This window comes from Macrobrachium rosenbergii, chromosome 52 (assembly GCF_040412425.1).
Source record: "Macrobrachium rosenbergii isolate ZJJX-2024 chromosome 52, ASM4041242v1, whole genome shotgun sequence".
In the NCBI taxonomy this organism is placed as follows: Eukaryota; Metazoa; Arthropoda; class Malacostraca; order Decapoda; family Palaemonidae; genus Macrobrachium; species Macrobrachium rosenbergii.
In genome coordinates this window covers 34,966,240-34,989,536 of record NC_089792.1, presented here as the reverse complement: position 1 = coordinate 34,989,536, position 23,297 = coordinate 34,966,240, and the positions used below count along the sequence as shown (strand labels likewise).

Genomic DNA, 23,297 nt, shown 5'->3' with positions numbered 1-23,297 from the left:
CACAATTTACTCTAATAATTATTTTATTATTAGCAACAATTTTTGTGCCTACCAAGTATGCTCACCATAGCACTCGGTCTCTCATCAGCAATAAGGCCGCATTGGGACGAGGGCAGTTTTTTGGTACATTTAAAAATAGAAAAGTGCGTCTAACATGCCAGCAAATACATATATATATATATATATATACATATATATATATATATATATATATATATATATATATATATATATATATATATATATATAATATATTTACCAGGTGTTTTGAAATTAGAGCCCCCTCCACAGAACAAATGTAATGTTATGAAGTTTTCTACTATAGCCTATCTCCAAGCACATTATTTTAAGTTTCTATTAAGCTATTTTTCATTTTACATTTCTTGTATTTTCAGGATGAGTGAGTTAGATACAGCCATGGCTAACGACTCGGAGGAAATCAGATGGATTGACCGAATCTGGGCTATAGCCTTCAGAGAGGCCAGGGATGCTGGCTCATCCTTCATTTCACATTCCTGGATAGCTAAATACATTAAAAGAGAAGAATCTTTTGTTAAAAGAAACTGGAACAAAAATCCATATGACTGTCATCGTGAAAAGAGTGAGAATCTTGGAAGGCCTGAAGTCCTTTCTCAGGAATCAAAAGACATCATAGCTGAGGCAGTGGATAGACCAAGAAAGTCTTTACATAAATTGGTGCTTGAACTAGAAACAAAAAGCGGAAAGAAGAGAAGTTATAGTGCTGTATATTGTGAGTTGAAAAAATCTGGTATCAAGCCATTTCATGTTATCAGCAAGACCAACATCACTCAGCAACAGAGAGAAGACTGTGCATGGTTTTGTGGTTCATTTCTTAAAGATTGGGATGAAGCTGACTTTCTCCATGTTGCCGCATCAGATGAATGTTGTTTTCAGTAATTTTAATGTTAAGAGTTTAGTGATAAAAAATTCTCCTGAAGATGTTTCTGGCTGCATCTTTGAAATTCCTTGTAAAAAATGTGATAAAATATATTATGGACAAACTGGAAAACCACTTTCACAACGAATCAAACAACACCAATATTCTGTGAGAACTGGCCAAATATTGAATGCATTATTCGTACATATGAGAGATTTAGATCATCCTATTAACTAGAGTAAAGCAAGGCCTTTAGTCCCATGCAATGACACAGTTAAAAGGAATATCATCGAATCTTGTTTTATTAAGTCAAATAATGAGTGTTCTAAATTTAAGTCTTGGTTTATTTAAACTTGGTACTTTAATAATTAAAAAAATTAATAAATATAAGCAAAATTAATATTATTTTTATACGTTTCTGCAATTTGAATGGGTAAGATTCCGTTTGCCTTATGGTTAAGTATATATTTGGATTAGTTTGTGACCGCGTGATCCCGGATTTGCCATGGATTAACCTTTTCAAAAAAACCCTGGCAATTAACCATCTGGTATTCAAGGTTATACATGTTTTTGGATTTTGTAAGCCTAAACTTTAGTATTTCTTTTTGTTTGGTCTTAGGTTCAGTTTGTGACAGCTCGATCCCGGATTATCCTGGATTAACTTTCTGTTTATTACCCTTTGACAACTGACCATCTGGTATTCTTGTTCTTTTTGTTTACTTTGTAACCTTCTTTATATATGCCTCTCATTTGTGCCCCGACGATGCGTCAATAAACGTGAAAGCGCTTGGTACTGAACTTCTGCCTGTCTTTTTCCTGTGGGATTCACTTTTATATATATACAGGCAGTCCCCGGTTTACGACGGTTCCGGCTTACGACGTTCCGAGGTTACGACGTTTTTCAAATATATTCATCAGAAATTATTTCCCGGCTTACGACGCATGTTCCGGGGTTACAACGCGTCGTACGCCGATCCGACGGAAGAAATTTGGCCCCAAAACGGCAGAATAATCATAATTTGAAGGTTTTTTTGATGTAAAACTCAATAATAATGCAGTTTACGTCGTTTTCAATGCACCCAGAGCATGAAAAGTAAGGTTTTCTTATGATTTTTGACGATTTTTCGATTTTCCGGTTTACGACGATTTTCGGGTTATGACGTGGCGCGAAGAAGAACAGAACCCCGTATATATATATAAATATGGGATATATATATATATATATATATATATATATATTTATATATATATATATATATTATAGTATAAGTATAAAAAAATAGGATGACTTCAATACTCTTTTCAATTCTCTATAAGAGAAAATGGCTATGCTTATGTATAAAGGGGTAACTTGATTAGTTGTCAAACATTCTGTAAGACAGTTTTATTTAATTTGCATTAAACATTTCATAGAAATTTTTCTGTGTTTACATTAATATCAATATTTTAACATTAGCAAATCATTATTATAAGCATTTTTGGGACATACATACATATGATTAGCAGTTGTAAAAGAGTAATCTAAAATGACTTAGGGTGTTTTAGGATGATGGTTTGGGTGTATTTTTGTTTGAATTGATATTATGTTGTTTTAGTATGATAATTTAAGGTGTATTTTTGTTTGAACTACTAAATTAGGCAGTGAACTTTTAAAACAGACAGTTATAAGAGTTTTAGTTAGTTTAAGGGGTACAGGGTATTTGGCAATTATAAGCGTTTTAAAGGGGGTTTTGCATTTCCGCGGTGGGTTCTGGAACCTATCCCCTCAAAAAAGGGTGTTATCAGTGGTAGAACACAGCTTGCAAACAGTCACTATCATAGTTAGCTTTAGTTATGAAAAATCCTGGCCTGCTCCATACGCATCTCCCTGGAAATACTTACACCTTCGCTAGTGAGGTATTACTGTATACTTGACATTCACCTACTAGATGCACCATGTTACACAAAAATAAGGCAATTAACAGAAATTACTAGAGGTCTTTGTCCTATGTACAGAACTGGAATCAATTTTACATGAATGCTAGAGTACTCAGTGCATATTATCTCCACCTCTCTTGAACCTACTTGTTTGAATGAGTAGTCATGGAAACCAATCATCATAGAATGGCTGGGGTTGCCCAAGCATAAAAATTCCATTATGATGGGAAGGAATAACTCACTAGATACCCATAGCAAAGCTATTTTTCTTTGGAGGACATTTAATAGCAAAGCTTTTTATAAACTGACTGTTACCTGATTGACAGCAGTTACCCAGCAATAGTTAACAACTATACGACGACAATTCAAAAGAAATGTCAAGTCACTACGAGATATAAAGCTTCCAAACACACTCCAGGGCATTCAGGGAACTGATAAAAATTGCATATCCCTTGACAAGCTACAATCTTTTAAAACAACTATGAATACAATTATGTAGTAAAAATTTATACAGGCCAGACTGCACAGAAATTTATTGTACAGTAGAACGCCGATCCTCAACCGTACTAGAACTCGATATAATCGGATTTCAACACGAAATGTTAAGTAAATTTTGCGTCGGAGCTCGATCAACAAACCGGAATCCGACCCGATGAATCATATGATGTTTGTAGAAAAAAGAGTTTCGGGCGGCTGCCGCTAGTTGGCGTTGTTGGTGGCGTTCTTCCCATGCGTATTTAAAAGCATTTAAAGCCCACACATACTGCTGCTGCTGTTGTTTGTAGAAATACACCTTGCACATGTATATATTTTATGTTAGGGAATCATATTTACTGAAAGATGTTTTACAGTGATTTTGTACACTATTCCAGTAGACTCTGTATGAAATTTACCATAAATACTGAATGTTTATGTAATTAGTACTGCGATACACCACCAGGGTGGCGCTGTGGTTTGTTTACATCTGCCACAAGCTGCCGAGTTCCGACGTAATTTAGGAAATTTTTCTTAATTTTATGATAACAGACATACAGTAATTCGGCCTATAAATATTGTATTATTAATTTAATGTGATAATCACGCTTGTTTTTCAATGTTATCATTATTAACAACAGTTTTCGTGTGTACCTGTTACAGTACATTCTGGTAGTGCCTATAGGCTACCTAGCCTAGCCTATGGCGCTCGGTCTATCATCGGTATCTGGCCGCATTGGTCGAGGCCAATTTTTTTATACAGTATGCATTTAAAAATGTAAAAAGTGCTTCTGATATGGTAAGTTATTCAACTCTGAACTTATTTAATTGTAATTTGTGTAATGTTTTGTATAAAAAGGTAAGGTTGGGGTAATGACTGGTGGTATAAAAATGTAAGGTTGGGGTAATGACTGGTGGTCAGGAATTGACTAATCCATTTTCAGTTATTTCTTATGGGAGAAATTAACTCAGAATTCGACTAAATCGAATCTTGACGCTTCTTCTGGAACGAATTAACGTCGAGGACCAGGGTTCTACTGTACTTAATATCAGTGAAAACAGCTATTAATCCACTGTAAACAACAGATCAGTATCAATATTATAATAAGGAAAGACAAACTGCCTTGTATAATATCTTTCTCTTTTCTGTGATTAGAGGTTTATATATCTGACACAGAAATAAAGATTATTGTTTGACATTTCAATACTTTCTTGAATTCATTTTTTTTTTTAGTTCTTTTCCTCTAAAAAAAAAAAAAAAAAGTAGTATCTGAGGATGTCTCCAGATATAAAAAAAATCTCCATCCTCAGCTATGAAACAGTAGGGTAGCCTCACTATTTGCTGAAAGACAACTGGTTGAAATATGTTTGGCTGACTGATGAGTTGAAATACAAACAGGTCGAATGACCATTTGATGGAAAGGGCAATTAGTCGAAAAGATTAATTTTTTCAATTGGCTCGCTTACTTTCTACGATATCACGATATGGCTGTAATAAAATTTTCGTAGTTTAGCGTGCATTAGTTTAAACAACCTAAAAATTAACTTTAAAATTCAAAACAATATCCCCTCAGTAAAATGGAGTTCATCAAGACAGAAAGAGGAGCAAGAAAACTCCTCTATGAAGGCTGAGCATACTTGGTTGATAAAATGTGTGGCGGAAAGGTTTATTGGAGATGTGAAAAATGCAAGGAATGTAATGTGAGAATGAAGACGACTGATGATGTGACTGATGGTCAGCTTTCTCATCCGCCAAACAATTTGCATAATAAGGCTTTGAAAGCAATTGATCAAATACAACAATGGGCTTATGAAACTGAAGACATTGCTGGCTGCATAATAGATAATGCCCTAAGTGCTTTACCTTTAAGAGTTGCAAGATTACTGCTGAAAAAGTCTTCTCTTTTACACACAGTAAACAGGACGATGGCTAAGCAAGAAAATGAGGATTTAAATTTCTCAACTTACAAAGACGACACACTGAGAATTTATGGCACTGATAGAAATTTAGATCTCTTAGCTCTGAAATGCGCTTGGTTTTGTGACGGCACATTTGATTGCGCACCGACTGGGACTCAGTTGTATTCCATTCATGCACCGATAGGCAATAATAAAACATTAACGCTGATATACTGCTTGGCAAACTAGAAGGATGAAGAGATGTATAATGTAATATTCAGCTTCATAAAACAAGCTATAACTCAGTGGGTTTCCTCTATTCATGTCGATTCTGAACTGACAACTAGCATTACGAAAATTTTCTCAGAAGTTAGCATCTATGATTGTTTCTTCCATTTTGGCCAATGTCTTTGGCAGAAAATTCAGTCATATGGTCTCCAAATATGGTACAGTGATTTTACAACTCTTTCCTAATCAAACAACTACAAGCTCTCACATTTGCACCCATGAAGACGTGTGTTCTTTGTTCAAATGATTTCGTCGAGTCCCTAGATACAGAGGCTGATGAAACGTTAGGTGAATTCTTAGTTTACTTTGAAACTACATGGGTAGGGATGACTCAGAGAGGCAGACAAAGAAGAACAATTTTTGAAATAGATATGTGGTCAGTTTATAGTAAAGAGCAAGACAGTTTACCAAGAACAAGCAACTCTTTAGAAAGATAGCACAAAGCTTTTAACAAACGTGTTTCGGTGAAACATCCGATGATTCCCAAACTACTTAGAAAAATTCAAAAGGAACAAGCGAGTAATGAAATTTTAATTGAACATGCAGCAATGGAAATTAATATTTCTAGGAAAACCAATACTTATGTTCAAGTAAATGAGCGTCTGAAAATACTTGTGTGCAATTACAACAGAGACTAAGCTTAAATTTCCTAAAAGCTGTTGCATATAATTCACAAGATAAATTAAATAGTTTTTATTTACACTTCAATTAGAATATTCATGTTCAAAATCTCTTCCTGTCTTAAATCGACTTAAAAGCGGCTTTGTTCTTTGTATAATTGAAATGAAATAAATTAATAAAACAATTTCATTTTCTTTTAAGTAATTTTCTTTGTATTATCAAAATGTGGACCTTTCCAATTGTTTTTTATTACAGGCAGTCCCCGGTTAACGGGAGGCTCAGTTAATGGCGGTCTGTTTTTATGGGGCTTGTCTAGCGACGAAAATCATATACTTTTGGCGCCGAAACTCGCTAATTTCTGCTTATCGGCGCCGATAATTGGGTATTGGCGCCAATACATACCTAACAGAGGCGCCGATAATGGAAAATCGGTATTTTTTTGCGCCAATAAGCCTGAAAATCACCGAAAAAGCCCAAGAAATTGCAGATTTTCGGTTATCATCACATGCCCAGAATGGAACCCGCGCCGATAACCGAGGACTCCCTGTATAAGCATATCTAACAGCTTTCTGACAAATTGTCGTTATATTACTTGTCAGTTCGACCAGTTGATCATTTGACTAACTGTATTCGAAGAATGTCTTTCGACCAGTTGTCTTTCAGCAAATGGTCTGCATACCAACAGTAGAGTTTGGAAGTAAAGTTCCACAGAAATCTATAGCATTCACCAACATTCTCTTGCTAAAAGGTCAAAAGGTTTCTGAGGATATCCATATTATTATTCTATTATGGAATAATCTCAGAACAGGCAAATGTGAATACCTTGCCTCCACAACTCAATTTGGTAAGGTTAAGAGATACGAGATAAGAGACAAGTCTCAGCTGGTCAGATCCGAGATGTCATTCACTTGGCATCAAGATCAGCAAAATGAGAACCCAAGGTATCTCATTTCTCTAAGAGAGGTTAACTATAGTAACCCAGTAAAATAATGTGTAGTCTTCTTCGTAGAGCCCTAAAACATTACCTTTAACAGGTGGTCCATCTTGTACAATATATGTACTCTTCGGAAGAAACTTGAGGGTAGCCTCCGATATATGAACTTGCCCTGGCCGCCCTGTTGATTCCATTTGATTGGCAAGTGTAACATCATTAGACCAAACATCAAACTTAAATCTCTTAGTGCCAACAATGCCGCACAAAACCTGCAAACCATTATAATTTAAAGTAAAGAAACAAAGAATTTTTTTTATAAATACATACAGTAATATTTGAGTGAAATTAGACCTAAAAATCATATTACAAGTTTGATGTTCAAAATTTTTAAAAAATCTAATAAACAACCATCCAAAAAATGATCTTTCAAATTTCCAAAATTAAAACCCGATATTCTAAATCTTAACCCAACTTACTGTCATATAAAACTATTTACATGGATCTTGTTAATACAGAAAGCCTCACCTTTCCTGTGTGTACACCAACTCGCATATTCACATCTTCATTGGTATCTGTATCAAACTCCTGTATGGCATGGATCATGTCTAGCCCCATGTTTACACAACGCTGTGCATGATCTGGTTTAGGTTCTGGGCAACCACAAACACTATAGTAACAGTCACCTAGTGTGCTTATTTTTTCACATTCATTTGCCATGCACAAGTCGTCAAAACGACCAAATAAATCATTGAGTAGGCCTACAAGCTGCTCAGCAGTCTGAAATGCAAAATGCAAGTTATATTGTGTTGGTATCTTTGGTACAAATGCTATATATAAAATAAATGTACTTAACTTTTATAGAGAATCTACAAGTAATAATGGTCATTTCATTTACATACCTTATTACTACTCATTCTAGTAAATCCAACTATGTCCGCAAAGAGGATGCTAACATTATCCATAGCATGCATATTGAATGGCCTGAAAATTGTTGTTATATCACTGGTATGAGATGTCCGGGGTGATGAAACCTGAAAAGATCCCAAATATACAAATATTCCATGTGTCTTATCAACACACAAAGATTTAAACCTTAATTGTTTATTATACTATACACCTTGCTGTAACCAGCTACAATAACTTCAAATACTAGTATCTTTACCATTCAAATTTCGTAAGAAAGAAAAATTTACGACACAATGTAGGTTTAAGCAGCTAAAATTACAACTGAAAATTAAACAGGATCACAATGAGAACCTCTTAATGGAATACAACATGAAATCTAGGCACAGTGCCAAAGACTGGGACCAATTCAGCTCTACAGTGAGAATGAACACACACAAGAATGAAACAAATAATTAATTTAAAAAATAGAAATTCCCAAGATGATCAATGTTTAAAAAGGTAAAAACCCAGAAACTTAATTGTTAATAATAGTATTAAATCTACCCTACATAATATTACAAAGGGACACTCTTACATAAAATTATCAGATCTTTTCATAAAAACCAGAAGCCTTTAAAACTTAATAACTGGAACTACATCAATGTTGTCCCTTATGATTTCAGTGATGGTTTTAACATCTAGATGGTACAGCCACCATTCATTAAAATACCTAATGCAGTGAACAAAATAAATGCGCTGTCGAGAGCTGGGCTGCTACTGATCACCCATGTGGGTACACTCCTTCACCCAACAGAGCCTCTACACATTTGTGTAGGATATAGTTGCCATATACCGCATTTAGATATCCTTCTGAAGTTATCATTACATTATACGAAAAACATAATTTTCTCAGTGATAGTATGGCTACGGTTTTGGCTTATAACTCCAAAACTACTGCGAATTTTTTAATAAAATTTCCTGAGAATATAGTCAAGAGGTGTAAGAGTCCGTATGTGAAATATCAGGAAATATTTGGATTCTTTGATTTTCGTCAAACGCTCCCCTTAATATTTAAAATCAGTACTTATTATAAGGTAAAAAATTTATTTATCATATAAAACAAATAAACATATACTGTACATGTACCAAAAAAATTCTCAGAGAGAGGGGGGGAAATCATTACTTTTATTATCTAATGTTATTTAATTTACACACAAAAGCTTGAAAACTTATAAATTACATTAAAAAATGAAACAAACACTTTTGTAAGGTTTCTCAGTACAGGTTGACCATCACTAATCCGGCAATCAGTAGTCCGGAACAATCAGTAATCCGGCACAAATTTTGGCTAGAGTAATTTCTAAAGTTTCCGCACTAATTTTCAAATTTCCCGGGTTGCTGCGCTAACTCGTTCGCCGGCCGCTTCAATTTGGTGGCGCAGTGTGCTGCATCAACAAACTGGAGGTGTTTGTAAATACAGGCATGCTTTTGCTGTTCCATTTTTTACATTTATTATTGTCTTTTGGCCTACGCTATGGTATATCGTATAGGCTACATATACGGTAGCCTAGCCTACATTATACTCAACTCTATTCACATATTAACAGTATTATACAAACATCAACATAACGAATGTGCATCTTTTTCATGGATCTTTTAAAAGTTATGCTTTACTACATCCAACTGCGTATATTCTCATATTGCTTTTGTATTATAAATTGCGATCAATGTTTTGTTTTGGGAATCCATCACGCGGTGTTTATTTCGCCGCATTTAACTCAGTTCAGAGCGCTTTTCTTCCTTCTAGTAAGCGTAAATGAATACAGATACTTTATTTATTTGGGACAAAGATATTTTTCATTATACGAAGTGTTTTTAAGTCGAAATATAACTTAAATACGTCTCGTTGTGAAATTAATTTGGCTATTTTTTTCATTGATATATGATGTTCGCGGGAGTCGCGGCTGGCCGTTTTGGGGTATGTTTGTGTTGCATAAAAAAAAAATCAAGATTCCATTTGCTATTTTCTCTTGATTTCGTCATAATACAAGCTTTACGTATTAATCTTTTATCGGTGTGAAAACAGCAGTAATTTGTATTCTTTCATGCCTAGTTGTTTTGATTAAAATACATTCTCTCCAATTTTATTTACGGTAGAGTTTCATCCATGTTGCCAATGCACGATAATTTATAGTCATTAGCAGCTTGAACATTGTTTTCTCAGCTTCAGCTACAACTTGCAGCTTAAAGTTACTGTAGCAGTACATTTCCTTGCCAATCTTTTCTCCAAAACAAATAAGGGTATAGAGTAAAAAATATATCAGTCCTATTGTACAGTACTTAACGTCATTTGTAACATAACTACAGTAATTCTTTAACCGTACGATGGTTGAAATACAAGCAAAACAGTTGTTATCCGGTACAATTACTAGCAAAACAACAGTTTCCCGTTCAGTTGTTTATGGCTGTACGCATTTACACAAGAGTATAACGTTACTAACAATACTTTATCATTCTCTTTTACCTTTTTAACTAGCAGATGGAATAAAGAGATGGAGGAAAAGAAGTTGGTCTATTGTAAGTTAGTCTCTCTCGCTGCCTGCGCCTGCGAGAAATAAAAAAATATTTCCTAAATATTTTTGTATCTGTATCAATTGCTAACCCCATCGTAAACTCGAAATATCGTAAGTCGAATTATCGTAACTCGAGCACTACCTATATTTGATAATTGTCTTTTCTTTATTAACCAACTTGTACTGATTTATGGGATATGTTACTTCTAGGATGAGGTGCTTAGCTATTGGGTTTCGTGTATTCTAGCCTAATAAATGGCTAATCCGGCAAAATGGCTAATCTGGCACCCTCTAGGTCCCAATGATGCCGGATTAGTGATGGACAACCTGTATTTGCAAATGTTCGCGTGTCTGTGAATAACTCGTGTATGACAATTAGCGTGTCCGTGAATCTGCACAACTCGAATCGCACATATTCGGGGTATTACTGTACTATAAGCTAAGAATAACCAATGGTTTGCTCATAGTCAGCCCTTCTCTCACCTCGCTAGAGAGAAGGAAGAATTTGCATCTACTAATCCAAATGGAGCTAGATTATAGATAGGATACTCAGTCATCTAAATCAAATGCATGCACGCCAGTCCAGCATGTGGCGGCTCGTTCATTGCTGTACTAAATTTTCTACTGCCTACTCATGTACCTGCACTGCAATAGAATAGATGAAAGGACACTAGGCCCTTTGTTGACCATGGCACTACCATGATGTTGTTGCTATCACCCCGATGAGTGTCCATCTTTGGATCTTGAGACTCTTGAAAGTCTAAAAAGAACTGTGCTGAAGTTCCAAGAAAGGAAGTGTAGGAGACTGCAGCCCTGGTCAATGTTTCAAAGAATGAAAAATCTCTGGAGGAGGATAGTGTAATTATGGCACTACCTTGGTGCCATTACTATCAAAGGAGTGCCTATTCAGGCCCTGAGACTGCTGAAAATGTCTTAAGATCCACATAACAGTCTCTCTTTCTTGGGTTGTGGATCAACTGGTAATTGCAGCAGCTACTGCTTACATCTCCCACATCATCCAATCCTCACAGAGGGAGTGTAATTACATAAAGTCAAAAGAAATGGACTGTGGTCTCGTTTAGAGAGAACAACCACAGTCCAGGTGTAAACTAAGGTCAAGAAACACTATTAAGAGCTCTCCAACATATGTCAGAAGGTTCCATCATCCGGGGAGCAAAATCTGGAAACTTCCTGGTTCCCCATGAGCTCCTCAACCAAGAGACGAGGTGTAAAGTAGAAAACTAGGTCTGGGCTTAGAGGATGAAGGGAGCTCCCTTCTTAGTCTATGTATGTACAGCCACCATTGCAGACCCCACTTAAATCTGGGCTATGGGAAAAGGACGACGGTGTCAGACTGTTTCCCTGACCCAGTTGTAATCAAAACACTTCGGACAGGACAGTCGTTCCAAGTAAAGAAGAGGGGCAAGGACTCACGTGAAGACCTATAGTGCCACAGAGGTCAAAGCACAGGTCCCCAAACTAAGAAACCCCGTCTTGGAAGGCACACCTTCTGGCTTGCCTCCATTTTACAGACAACCGAGCGATCTTACAAAACAGCGTGCAGCCTTGCAGACATGTGTGTGGACCAGCTGCCGGCTCTGCGCACTCTTGATAGCCGTGCAGACACGTGGATATCCCATACGCTCGACGACACTTCGTACAGACCAAAGACTATGCAGAAATGTACATAGCGGAATATAATATCAGGAGCATATAAAAAACTTGAAAGAGTCGATATGAGCCATAAAACCTGTGGTTCATTGTCAGGAGCTGATTACTAGAAGGGGCTGCTCAAAACTGGATGTTAGTAGCCTGCTGGCCACTGCAAAAATGAGTCTCTGTCTTCCTTGAGAGTTTTTTTTTTTTTTGAAGACGAAAAAGCTTGAAAATCCGAAAGTTGCGGTTGATGTCCCCAATAGGACTCTTGCGATGAAGGCTATGGTTAAGGAAGAGGAAAAACAGTTCTGCAACTGTGTGATTCTATAGAGGTGAAGAGCACCACAGCTCTCTCTTCCAAAATCGACAACGAGCTGACAATTCTAAAATCAATCCAACTATCCTTGTCTGCACCGGGCAGCACTGAGAAACAATCTGAGGCTATGACTCCGGGAAAGTTCTATGGAATCTCCAACTTCTTAGCCAAGGTTCCTGGTTCCAGTTAAGACAATCCAGAAACTAGACAAAATCTTCGACAAGGAGGATACTTCCGTCGAAGTGCTAGAGGGAGGAATGCCAAAGACACATGCCTTTCTCTCTTTCTGACAAAAGTCACTCCTCAAAAAGTCCATCCACAAAGGACATGGCTGCAATACTAAAGAAACTCTAAGTGAAGGTGGAACCAACTGGAGAGTTGTTAGCGGACAGTAGGCACCTGGCAAACGGGGACTGGTGCCTGAAAATTTTTCCTAGCTTGACCCGTCCAAAAATGATTCAATTATGCGATCCACCCACCTGTTCACGTTGTTGTTCTTTCACTATGCAATCCAGCTTACAACAACAAAAACCACAATGACTTATAACCCATCTTTACCAACCTAACCTTCAGAGAGCTCTCTCTATCTTGCCACCATTTGTTCAACACTCCCGCCCGCATTTTGTTTACATTTTTCTCTCTCCTGCCATTTCCGTCCTATGACGTCACTTCCTATGATGTCGCAACAAGAACACATACTTTTTAAACATAAAGAATGCTTTGCTATAAAAACGTCTTGTAAAATTAAACGTGCTTTTTATACATTTTGTAATGCCCATACCATTTCACTAACGCAGAAAATAAAAATAATGACTAACTTATAAAACTAACATATAATCAGTGCCGTCTAATTGGAAGCTGGAGCCAGGTGTTCCATCAGGAACTGGCGCCCAAGAAATAACAACAGTGTTCTAATGAAAAACCAAGTGCCGAGGGATAAAATAGTGCCAATCAAAAACTGTGGAATGCTTCATGATTTGTGTGTCATCCTAAGTTAAGTATATCTTAGTTTAACCAGACTACTGAGCTGGTTAACAGCTCTCCTAGGGCTGGCCCAAAGGATTAGACTTATTTTTACGTGGCTAAGAACCAACTGGTTACCTAGCAACGGGACCTACAGCTTATTGTGGAATCCGAACCACATTATGACGAGAAATGAATTTCTATCACCAGAAATAAATTCCTCTAATTCTTCATTGGCAGCTCAAGAGAGTCAAACTAGTGCAGGGGCCACGGTAATCTCTGTATCGTTCCAATTTAGAATGGGTACTGCTGAAGTAAACATTTCACGCCCTGGACGCTCAACACTGGAAGCTTGGAGGCCACTGAACGCTCCATGGACCACTGGACAAGCACTTGTCACCAAATAGAGGCATCAGCCTAGCAGGCTGGAGCCCGGTGCTAGGGAAGATGATTTGTCGAGTGATGCTCACACTACACATTAAAACATTATGCCTTCATCATGGCTGTCTAACATTACGTTTCCATTAAGACGCCTTTCCAGTAGCTGTCTGTAAATACCTGGATCACAGGCTCGACTGAGGGGCAACTATCTGGAGGCGGACTCCCTTGGACTGCCAGTATGTCTACTCCCAGGTTTAGTGGAGTATGAGAGGAACTTTAGGTCTAGGATATCTGACGGGCAGGATAGCTGCCTCCTGCGCTACACCTCCACGAAGACGCCTTTTCAGTGGCTGTCTGTCCATACCCGGGAATATGCAACAGGTTCGACCGAGGGGGCGATTACTCGGGTTAATTCCCACCAGCCTCCCTTTGACATTCAGTATGACTTCTCCCAGGTGTAGAGGAGCATGACAGTGACTTAGGTCTAGGAGAACCGGCATGCCGGATAATCACCTCCTCCATTGCACAACACTTCACTTTGCAGGGTTAATTTTCTGGTAACCCAGACACAAGACTGGTGATGGCATGGGAAGGAAGTGATGGAGCCAGGGGCGGCAGCAAGAGGTAATACTATAGGGTAGAACTAGGAGAGACAAATAGTACTGTTGTATGCCTGGCTGTCTGCTACAGATGCCACCTGTGGGCGCTAGGGTGCTTTTTTTGGTGCCTTTGGGTGGCTCAGGGAACAAATTGGTGCCAGATAGTAGATGGCACCAGTGGGAGCCATCAAGTGCTCAGATGCTTTTTGGGCGCCTTTTGACTGCTCAGAGCACGAGTTGGCGACAGATGGTAGATGGCGCCAGTGGGCGCTTCCGGGTGCTGGAAGTGTGGAACGTTCACGATCTGCGCATCAACCCATATACGTGTCATCCTAGCACAGGAGACATAAGAAGCCTGTCAGAAACGTTCCCATTTAGTAAATGTACTGCCAAAGTGAGTACTATACAGTACACAATGTACTGCCGAAGCAAATAATAAGACTGATTCTCAGCCAACGCTAATGCCTTCTTCCATTAAGCACCCTTCTCTCCTTACACTTTTCAATTTTGCTAAGGAAATTGTGAGGGTTAAGGTAAAATTATTTACCAAAGGCTAGCAAGTAACCTAGGTTCAGTAAACAATCACAAAATGCTAATCTTTGGCCTAAAGGGAATGACGAAACATTCAAGAATTACTTTTAAGGCAATTATTTATTGACGGCTTGCGAGAAGCCTACACCCTGTAAACACCATTCGAGAATTTACTTGAAGGCAAAACTAATCTACCGGTGGCTTGCAAGAGGTCTAGGCCCAGTAAACAAAGTAATGTGAAAGTTTTGGCCTAAAGGTAAACAAAGCAATATAAAAGTTTTAGCCTAAAGGAATGGCGCAGGATACAAGAATTACTTTTTAGGGCAAAACTATAACAATGGCTCACTAGTCGTCTAAGCAAAATATAGGTCACATCATTATTAGTAAGGTAAAAGATTATCTTCAAAACTCAACTGTATAGTGTATTCCGAGTACAAAAACCCACTAAAATTCATAGCAGCACAAGATCAATCTGAGTCTTCAGTAAATAACAAGAGGTTTGGAGAAGCTTGTCTATTCCTTTCTTTTCTGACATTATGAGATCTAGCACATTCAACATTCCTAGTAGCCAGAGCCACGTTGCCTCTTGGTGTCACTAGCCTTATAAGAGGTTTTAGTAAGATGAATGTCAAACATACCATATAGTCTACAACACTTATCTGGGGACACAGGTTATACCATACAGAGGAGAGGAAGGAGTGATTGCCTTGTTATCATAACAGACATATAGACAAATACCCTTGAAACCTATGGAGAACTGGACACACCAGAAACCCCAAATCTTCTTGAGGTGCCAGAAACTGATGACATGACTCAAACCCATCCAGAGAGCTGCACATCATCCTGACATGAGGAATGATGCCTTCATGTAAATTCTCCAAGATGTGCAAGAGGCTCTCCTCCATCTGCTCATGTACAGATTTAAATCATATTTTCAACATGTTCTTTTCCACTTCCTTCCTAGAATTTAATGAGAAGTCCCATGTATGAGGAATTCAACAAACACTTGGACAAAGTTTTTTAGGCCTCTGATGCCAATAAACCCGTGCCTCCTTCTTTTATGATCTTTGAACATTCAAAATGAAACACCCACTACAAAAAAATACATGTAAGGAACTGCTTATAGATGTTCAACAATACAGTAATTTCTTACTCTGTAGTACACATATACAAGCGCAATTACCATACAACTCTTTTAACCACAGATCTTGTAATTTCAGCATAAGTCTTAAAATTTCAGAGCCCTTGCCCACACAATGAAAACAGATGCATAGCCCAATCCTTCTAAAAAAAATTTATATAAGGAACTGTCTTTACAGTAAACATCCCCGTATTCGTGGGGGATGCATACCGCAATCCCCTTCCCTCCCCCGCAAAAAAAACCTCAAATCCCTAAATACTTAAAAACCTTCTGAAAATACTTAGAACTCTATTTTGATGGTTCAAACAAAGACACCCTCTAAAAATGCCTATACCTGAGTATTTTAATAGTTTTATCACAAAAAGTGCACTTAGTCATGAAAATATGAAAATACAGTAATTAGTGAATATTTCTCAGTGAAAAATACTGCAAGTGGGCGAATTTTCCATAAATAATGTGTATGTACGTTCCACAGAGAAATCTGCGAACAAGTGAGTCCACAAATTGTGAGACCGCAAATACAGGGGGTTTACTGTATATACTGGATTAACAATGATTTCCAGTAGTGTGACTACCTATTCTACAATAATGTACTTGTATACTTGCAATTGCACTTTATTTAACCAAGCATCTGAGAATTTCTAAACACCTTACTGGCAAATAGATAAAGAATGACAGTTTTAAAAATTAACTTTTAAAGCATAGATTTAACAATGTACTGCAAGTAAATTACATCAAGTAACTATATTGGTCACTAGTTAGAACTTTTAATAAATAAAAAGACAATCGCACAAACTTTACTTGCAAGCACAAAAACACAAAAGATACAAAGCGCTGGTTCCTTACAAGGCAGACAACAGACACCAAATGATGGACTCAAGAGCATTCCGAGGTTTAGGTAGGAAAGCGCTGGCCGTGTGCATTTGTTTCACAGTCTAAAATCTAGCATACCTAGTACATTATTCCAATTAGTACAAGACTTTATTCTTATTTTTACCAGACTCAAACATCTGGTAAGCTGAGGTACCAATATAGCTGACAATTCATACAGCTGACTTCAAAATGTAGTTGGAAAGTAGGATATGGAAGAGGGGAGGATTTGGAAACAGCTAACACTGCAGTTCAACATTCCAAAAAAATATCAACATTGTCTTTGCAATTGCAAACAATTTCCCAAATTGTTTAAAAACCTATTGCACTGCAAGGCTATTTTATCAGTAGAGTAATGATTTCCAAGCAACCACTAGGCTACAGTAGCTTGTGTTTACTTCCCAGGGTAGAATTTGTTGCACATTGTTTTCCATAAAATTTGTATGAATAGAAAACTACTTGCATGAACTGTTACCTTACTTAACAGTTGCTGCTAATAATATATTTCTAATAACTCTTATAACACATCATGGGAACCAGTTCTTTTGTGATGCATAGAGTTCAATTTACTAGCTGCTCCTACCACACAGCCTAAACTTGACTGTCTGTACCAAATAAGTATGATGAACTGGCATTTTCCTTGCCCTTTATTTTCTCTTTTAAAAGCCCTCCTTATATGCAAGTGAATACTCTACTGACTGTTTCTACTTCCAAGTTATAAGTCTCTGCTCATTATTATAAGGTAGTTTAACAAGCCTAGATCCTCAATGTTCATTATCGTATAAATGGTGACAAGCTGAGGCCCTACCTAAACAATACCACCAGCGATGCAGTTAAGAAATGAAAATAAATTTTTATGATGAAATTATTTACTTGGGTACTTGCCTAATGTTAAAGTTAGCTTAATCTTCGTGCCATTAGGTGCTAGTGGCATTCAAAATAAAAAAGCAACGCTTGGCTAACCCGCTTGGACTGTCTCTGTAATCACCTCTTTCCCACCAGGTGGCGTTGCAATGTTTACGTTCTTGTCAGAATTCTTCACGACCACCCACTAAGATGTGGGGAGGCTGGGTGGGTTTCCACTTTAAAATCATACCTACTATTAAAGTTGGCTGAATGCCACATTGAATAAGGATGGTGGGTTATTACAGCCAGAGAAACTATGTTCAACCAAGCAAACTAAAAGCTTTTTAATGAAGGGAAAGAAGCTTCTCAACATTCCTGCCTGTTGTGTGATCCTTACTGGCAAGTACTGTCGCCAGACTTTGGAACCTCAACAGGGTGTAAGGGACTCGTAGCGAGACTTGTCAGAGGATCCTTAAAAGGAAAAAAGGACTTATCTCATAGAGTACTAATGACCCCTGTGCCAGAGTTGAAAGCCCAAAACCGACAGTCCAAAACTAAAGACAACTGCCAACTTCATATATGAAGGTGTGCTCCTAAACACCAATGTGTGCCTTCATGCTCCCAAAATTCAATAGTGGGATTTTCTAACAACTAATGATAAGACAAAAAGCAGTTACTATCATATTTGGTTCATGGGAAAGTGCCCAACTGCAACGATAGGACTAAGAGCTTTACACCTCATACTACATTTGAACTTTTGGCAAATAATATGAGGCAACAACAGTTACATCTCCCCTGAGCTACATGACAACCTTCTCAAGCACAAGGTTTTACAGGAAATAACGTGCTTACGGTGCAGAAGCCAGATGGATTATTTCCAAAAAAGGTAGAAGCTCAGGAATCAACTCTGTGTGCATTGACTTAAACATTCTTCGACATGGGAGTGTTTGACCTAACACCACACACTACTCTTAAAGGTTTATGTTTGTCCAGGTAAACCTTTAAGAGTTCTAACTGGACATGAAGACAGCCACTTCTTCATTGCCTACCAAAGCAGTTAAATTAGGCAATGTCACAGATCTGAGAAGCACTTTCACTTCTATATCTTTTCTCCAAGAAATGAAGGAAGAGAGAGAGGTTGCCACTAGAACAAAGCCCACATGCAAGAAAGGGCTTGAAGCTCACTAACATAACTCCTTAAGAGTTCTAACTGGGCATATGACAGCTACTTTTTCATTGCCTAACAAAGCAGTTAAATTAGGCACAGTCACAAGTCTGGGAAGGGCTTTCACTTCTATATCTTTTCTCTAAGCAATGAAAGAAAAGAGAGGTTGCCACTAGAACAAAGCCCGCATACAAGAAAAGTCTTGAAGCTCACTAATACACTTTGCTACAACAAGAACTAAAAGAAAGGTGTCGTCAAAGTTCTTATGTGATGCCTTATCAAAAAGCTCAAACTAAAGTTATGTTAAAATCTGAAGGACTAAGTCTAAATTTCATTGTAAACCATGGTAGGAAGATTGGAATTTCCAGCACAAAAGATTGAAAACCTCTTCTAACTTTAAATCGTGAGCGATATTCCAGTCAGCATCATGCAGAACTGAATGCAATGTTATCCTTTGATCGCTGTGACACAAAACTGCTTTGCTTACCTGAGATACAGGCAGAACTTAAACCAAGATAGCTAGTGGAACGGGTACTGGATATCACTTTGGACAAGCACCGAGGTCAATAAACTGGCCATTGCTATTGATGCACAAGTCTAACAGCGGAGGGCTTCTAGACTTAAGGATTGCTTCTTTGGCCATTCTAGAAATGCCCTTAGCTCATACCAGACAACTGACAAGCTCCACGTGGTCAGATGAAGCATGTGGAGGTTTGATGGCTCTGAACGGAAGAATACGAGGAACATCTACCACCAGGAAAGGAAGCTGGGGGAGCTATTCCCTTAGGGTCACAAATGAGCTATCAGAATCATCCTTATGTTCTGCAAATCTCAAAACTAGCCGAGTATTTCCTCAAAACATTAAACAGAAGAAAAGTATAAAAGTCTACATTCAACCATTCTTGACGGTAGGCATAAACTGCCCATGCCTATGGATCCTGGCATGGCGGGCAGTAAAATGGGAGTGTAGTGTTTTGGGCAGCTGCAAACAGATTTGTTTGGGTCTCGCCAAAAGTTCCACAACTTCTGGCAAACCTGAGGAAGAGGAGACTATCTGACTGAAGATCTTGCCCTTTTCTGCTGAGTTGGTCTTCAATAACAATGTTTCTCCATAGCACAAAACGAGGTAAATGAATGTTGATGGACTCTGTCAAAAGGAGAAGAAAGTGTCTTTGCTAGCCTGAATAAATCTCTTGATCTGTGTCTCCTTGTTGTCTTAGGTAAGAACTGTAAGGTTGAATTGTTGGAAAAGACTGCCATAGTAATGTCTCTGACTAGATGTTCTGCTTGTGTAAGACCACTTCCAAATTGCTAAAAGCTGTAGACTGTTTACCTTCCAACCCCTGATATCAAATGTTTCTCAGAATGGAGCCCCAATCTGCCTCCGAGACATCTGAGGACAGTGTAAAGGTTCTTGAGGTCATATACATGTACAGTAAACACCCCATGTTCACAGTCCCATGATTCGCAGACTCATCTATTAGCGGATTTCTCTGTGGAACAAATATACACATTATTCGCGGAAAATTCGCCCATTGGCGGTATTTTTCACTGAGAAATGTTCACCCATTACTGTATTTTCATATTTTCATGACAAATGCAATTTTTGTGACAAAACTATTAAAATACTCAGGTATAAGCATTTATAGAGGGTTTTTTGTGTTTGAACTATCAAAATAGGCAGTTCTAAGGATTTTTAAAAGGATTTTAGGTATTTGCTGATTTTAGCTATTCGCAGGGGGGTGTGGTACGCCTCCCCCGCGAATATGGGGAGTTTACTGTACATATACATATGTACATACATATACTACTGTATATATACATATGAATATACATATACACACACCCCGCTTACCAGTGGCATCGGTTAACGGCGATCCATTTTATGGCACTTGTCTAGTGACACCATTAACCCTTAAACGCCGAGCCTCTATTTACAAAAACGTCTCCCGTATGCCGGTGGCGTTCGGTGAGTTAGCGCCGAAGTGGAAAAAAAGTTTTTTTCAAAAAATCACAGCACGCTTAGTTTTTAAGATTAAGAGTTCATTTTAGGCTCCCTTTTTTGTCATTGCCTGAAGTTTAGTACGCAACCATCAGAAATGAAAAAAAATGTCATTATCATTTATAAATATTGGAATATATGACAGCAAAAAAAAAAACTCTTATATAATTGTATACAAATCGTGCTGTAAGCACAACGGTTAAAGCTAATGAGTTAATTTCTATTAGTTGTATTGTACACTAAATTGCGATGATTTTGGTATATAACAAATTGTAAAATGATCAAAGCAACACAGAGAAAATATTATCACAAAATGATGCATGAATTCGTAACGCACGGACGTAAAAAATTTTTTTCAAAAATTCACCATAAATCGAAATATTGTGCTAGAGACTTCCTGTTTGTTGAAAAATGAAGCTAATTGATTGAATATTACTAGACTGTAAGTGTTTTAGCTTACAATTGCAGTTTTCGACCATTTCGGTCGAGTTAACGTTGACCGAAAGTCAAATTTTTTCTATTTATCGTGATTTATATGAAAATATTTCAAAACTGATAAAAGCTACAACCATGAGTTATTTTCTGTTGTATTGTACATGAAATTTCGCACATTTTCATATATAAAACTTTATGTAACGACTAATATAAAACAGTGCAAATATTACGACAACGAGACGAAAGAATTTCTGAGATGTTCGCCGAGTTATCACAAGCAAACATAAGGAAAATGTTTTTCAAAAATTCACCATAAATAGAAATATTGTGCTAGAGACTTCCAATTTATTGCAAAATGAAGGTAAACGATTGAATATTACTAGAATGTAAGAGTTTTAGCTTACAATTGCATTTTTACCATTTCGGTCGAGTTAAAGTTGACCAAGCTCAAATTTTGGCAGTTATCGTGATTTATGTGAAAATATTTCAAAACTGATAAAAGCTACAACCATGAGCTATCTTCTGTTGAACTCTACATGAAATTGCACACATTTTCATATATAAAAGTTTATGTAACGACTAATGTAAAAAGATGCAAACATTACGACAACATGACGAAAAGAATTTCTGAGATGTTCGCAGAGTTACAGCAAGAGACGTAAGGAAAAAAGTTCTTTTTTTCAGAAATTCACCATAAATCGAAATATTGTGCTAGAGACTTCCAGTTTGTTGCAAAATGAAGGTACATGATTGAATATTACTAGAATGTAAGAGTTTTAGCTTATAATTGCATTTTTTTACCATTTCGGTCGAGTTAAAGTTGACCGAAGGTTGAAATTTTGGCAGTTATCGTGATTTATATGAAAATATTTCCAAACTGATAAAAGCTACAACCATGAGTTATTTTCTGTTGTATTCTATATGAAATTGCGCACATTTCCATATATAAAACTTTATGTAACGACTAATATAAAACAGTGCAAACATTACGACAACGTGACGAAAGAATTTCTGGCGTGGATGTAAGGAAAAAGTGTTTTTCAAAAATTCACCATAAATCGAAATATTGTGCTAGAGACTTCCAATTGGTTGCAAAATGAAGGTAAATGATTGAATATTACTAGAATGTAAGAGTTTTAGCTTACAATTGCGTTTTTTGACCATTTCGGTCGAGTTAAAGTTGACCGAAGGTTGAAATTTTGGCAGTTATCGTGATTTATATGAAAATATTTCCAAACTGATAAAAGCTACAACCATGAGTTATTTTCTTTTGTATTGTACATGAAATTGCGCACATTTTCATATATAAAACTTTATGTAACGGCTAATATAGAACAGTGCAAAAATTACGACAAAATGACGAAAGAATTTCTGAAATTTTTGGCGAGTTATTACTGGCTGGCGTAAGAAAAAGTTTTTTCAAAAATTCACCATAAATCGAAATATTGTGCTAGAGACTTCCAATTTGCTGCAAAATGAAGGTACATGATTGAATATTACTAGAATGTTAGCTTACAATTGCGTTTTTCGACCATTTCGGTCTAGTCAAAGTTGACCGAAGGTTGAAATTTTTTGTAGTCGACGTACGGTATGTCCACCTGGCACCCAACTACGTCCAGTAGGCGTTTAAGGGTTAACTGGATTTCTGGCACCGATCTCTGCTTAACAACGGCACCGATATCTGGTCAACGGAGCTGTATATACGCACATACATATACATTTTTGTATGTATGTATATATATATATATATATATATATATATATATATATATATATATATATATATATGATATATATATATAAACACAGGCAGTCCCCGGTTAACGGCGGGCTTGGTTAACAGCGATCCGCTTTTATGGGGCTTGTCTAGCGACGAAAATCGGCAATTTTCGGCACCAAAAAT

At 37.3% G+C, this 23,297-nt stretch overlaps 1 protein-coding gene across 4 annotated transcripts in view; it reads right to left on the bottom strand.

Moving 5' to 3' along the window:
- Ac13E (Adenylyl cyclase 13E) overlaps positions 1-23,297 on the bottom strand; it is a 277,289-nt gene that overhangs the window by 117,609 nt on the left and 136,383 nt on the right. For all 4 annotated transcript variants that reach the window (XM_067096065.1, XM_067096068.1, XM_067096066.1 and 1 more), the window contains 3 exons: positions 7,931-8,062; positions 7,557-7,808; positions 7,123-7,300 (listed from right to left, as the gene is read on the bottom strand). In XM_067096065.1, coding sequence (XP_066952166.1) covers positions 7,123-7,300; positions 7,557-7,808; positions 7,931-8,062 — 562 coding nt within the window. The remainder of the gene's footprint in view (positions 1-7,122; positions 7,301-7,556; positions 7,809-7,930; positions 8,063-23,297) is intronic.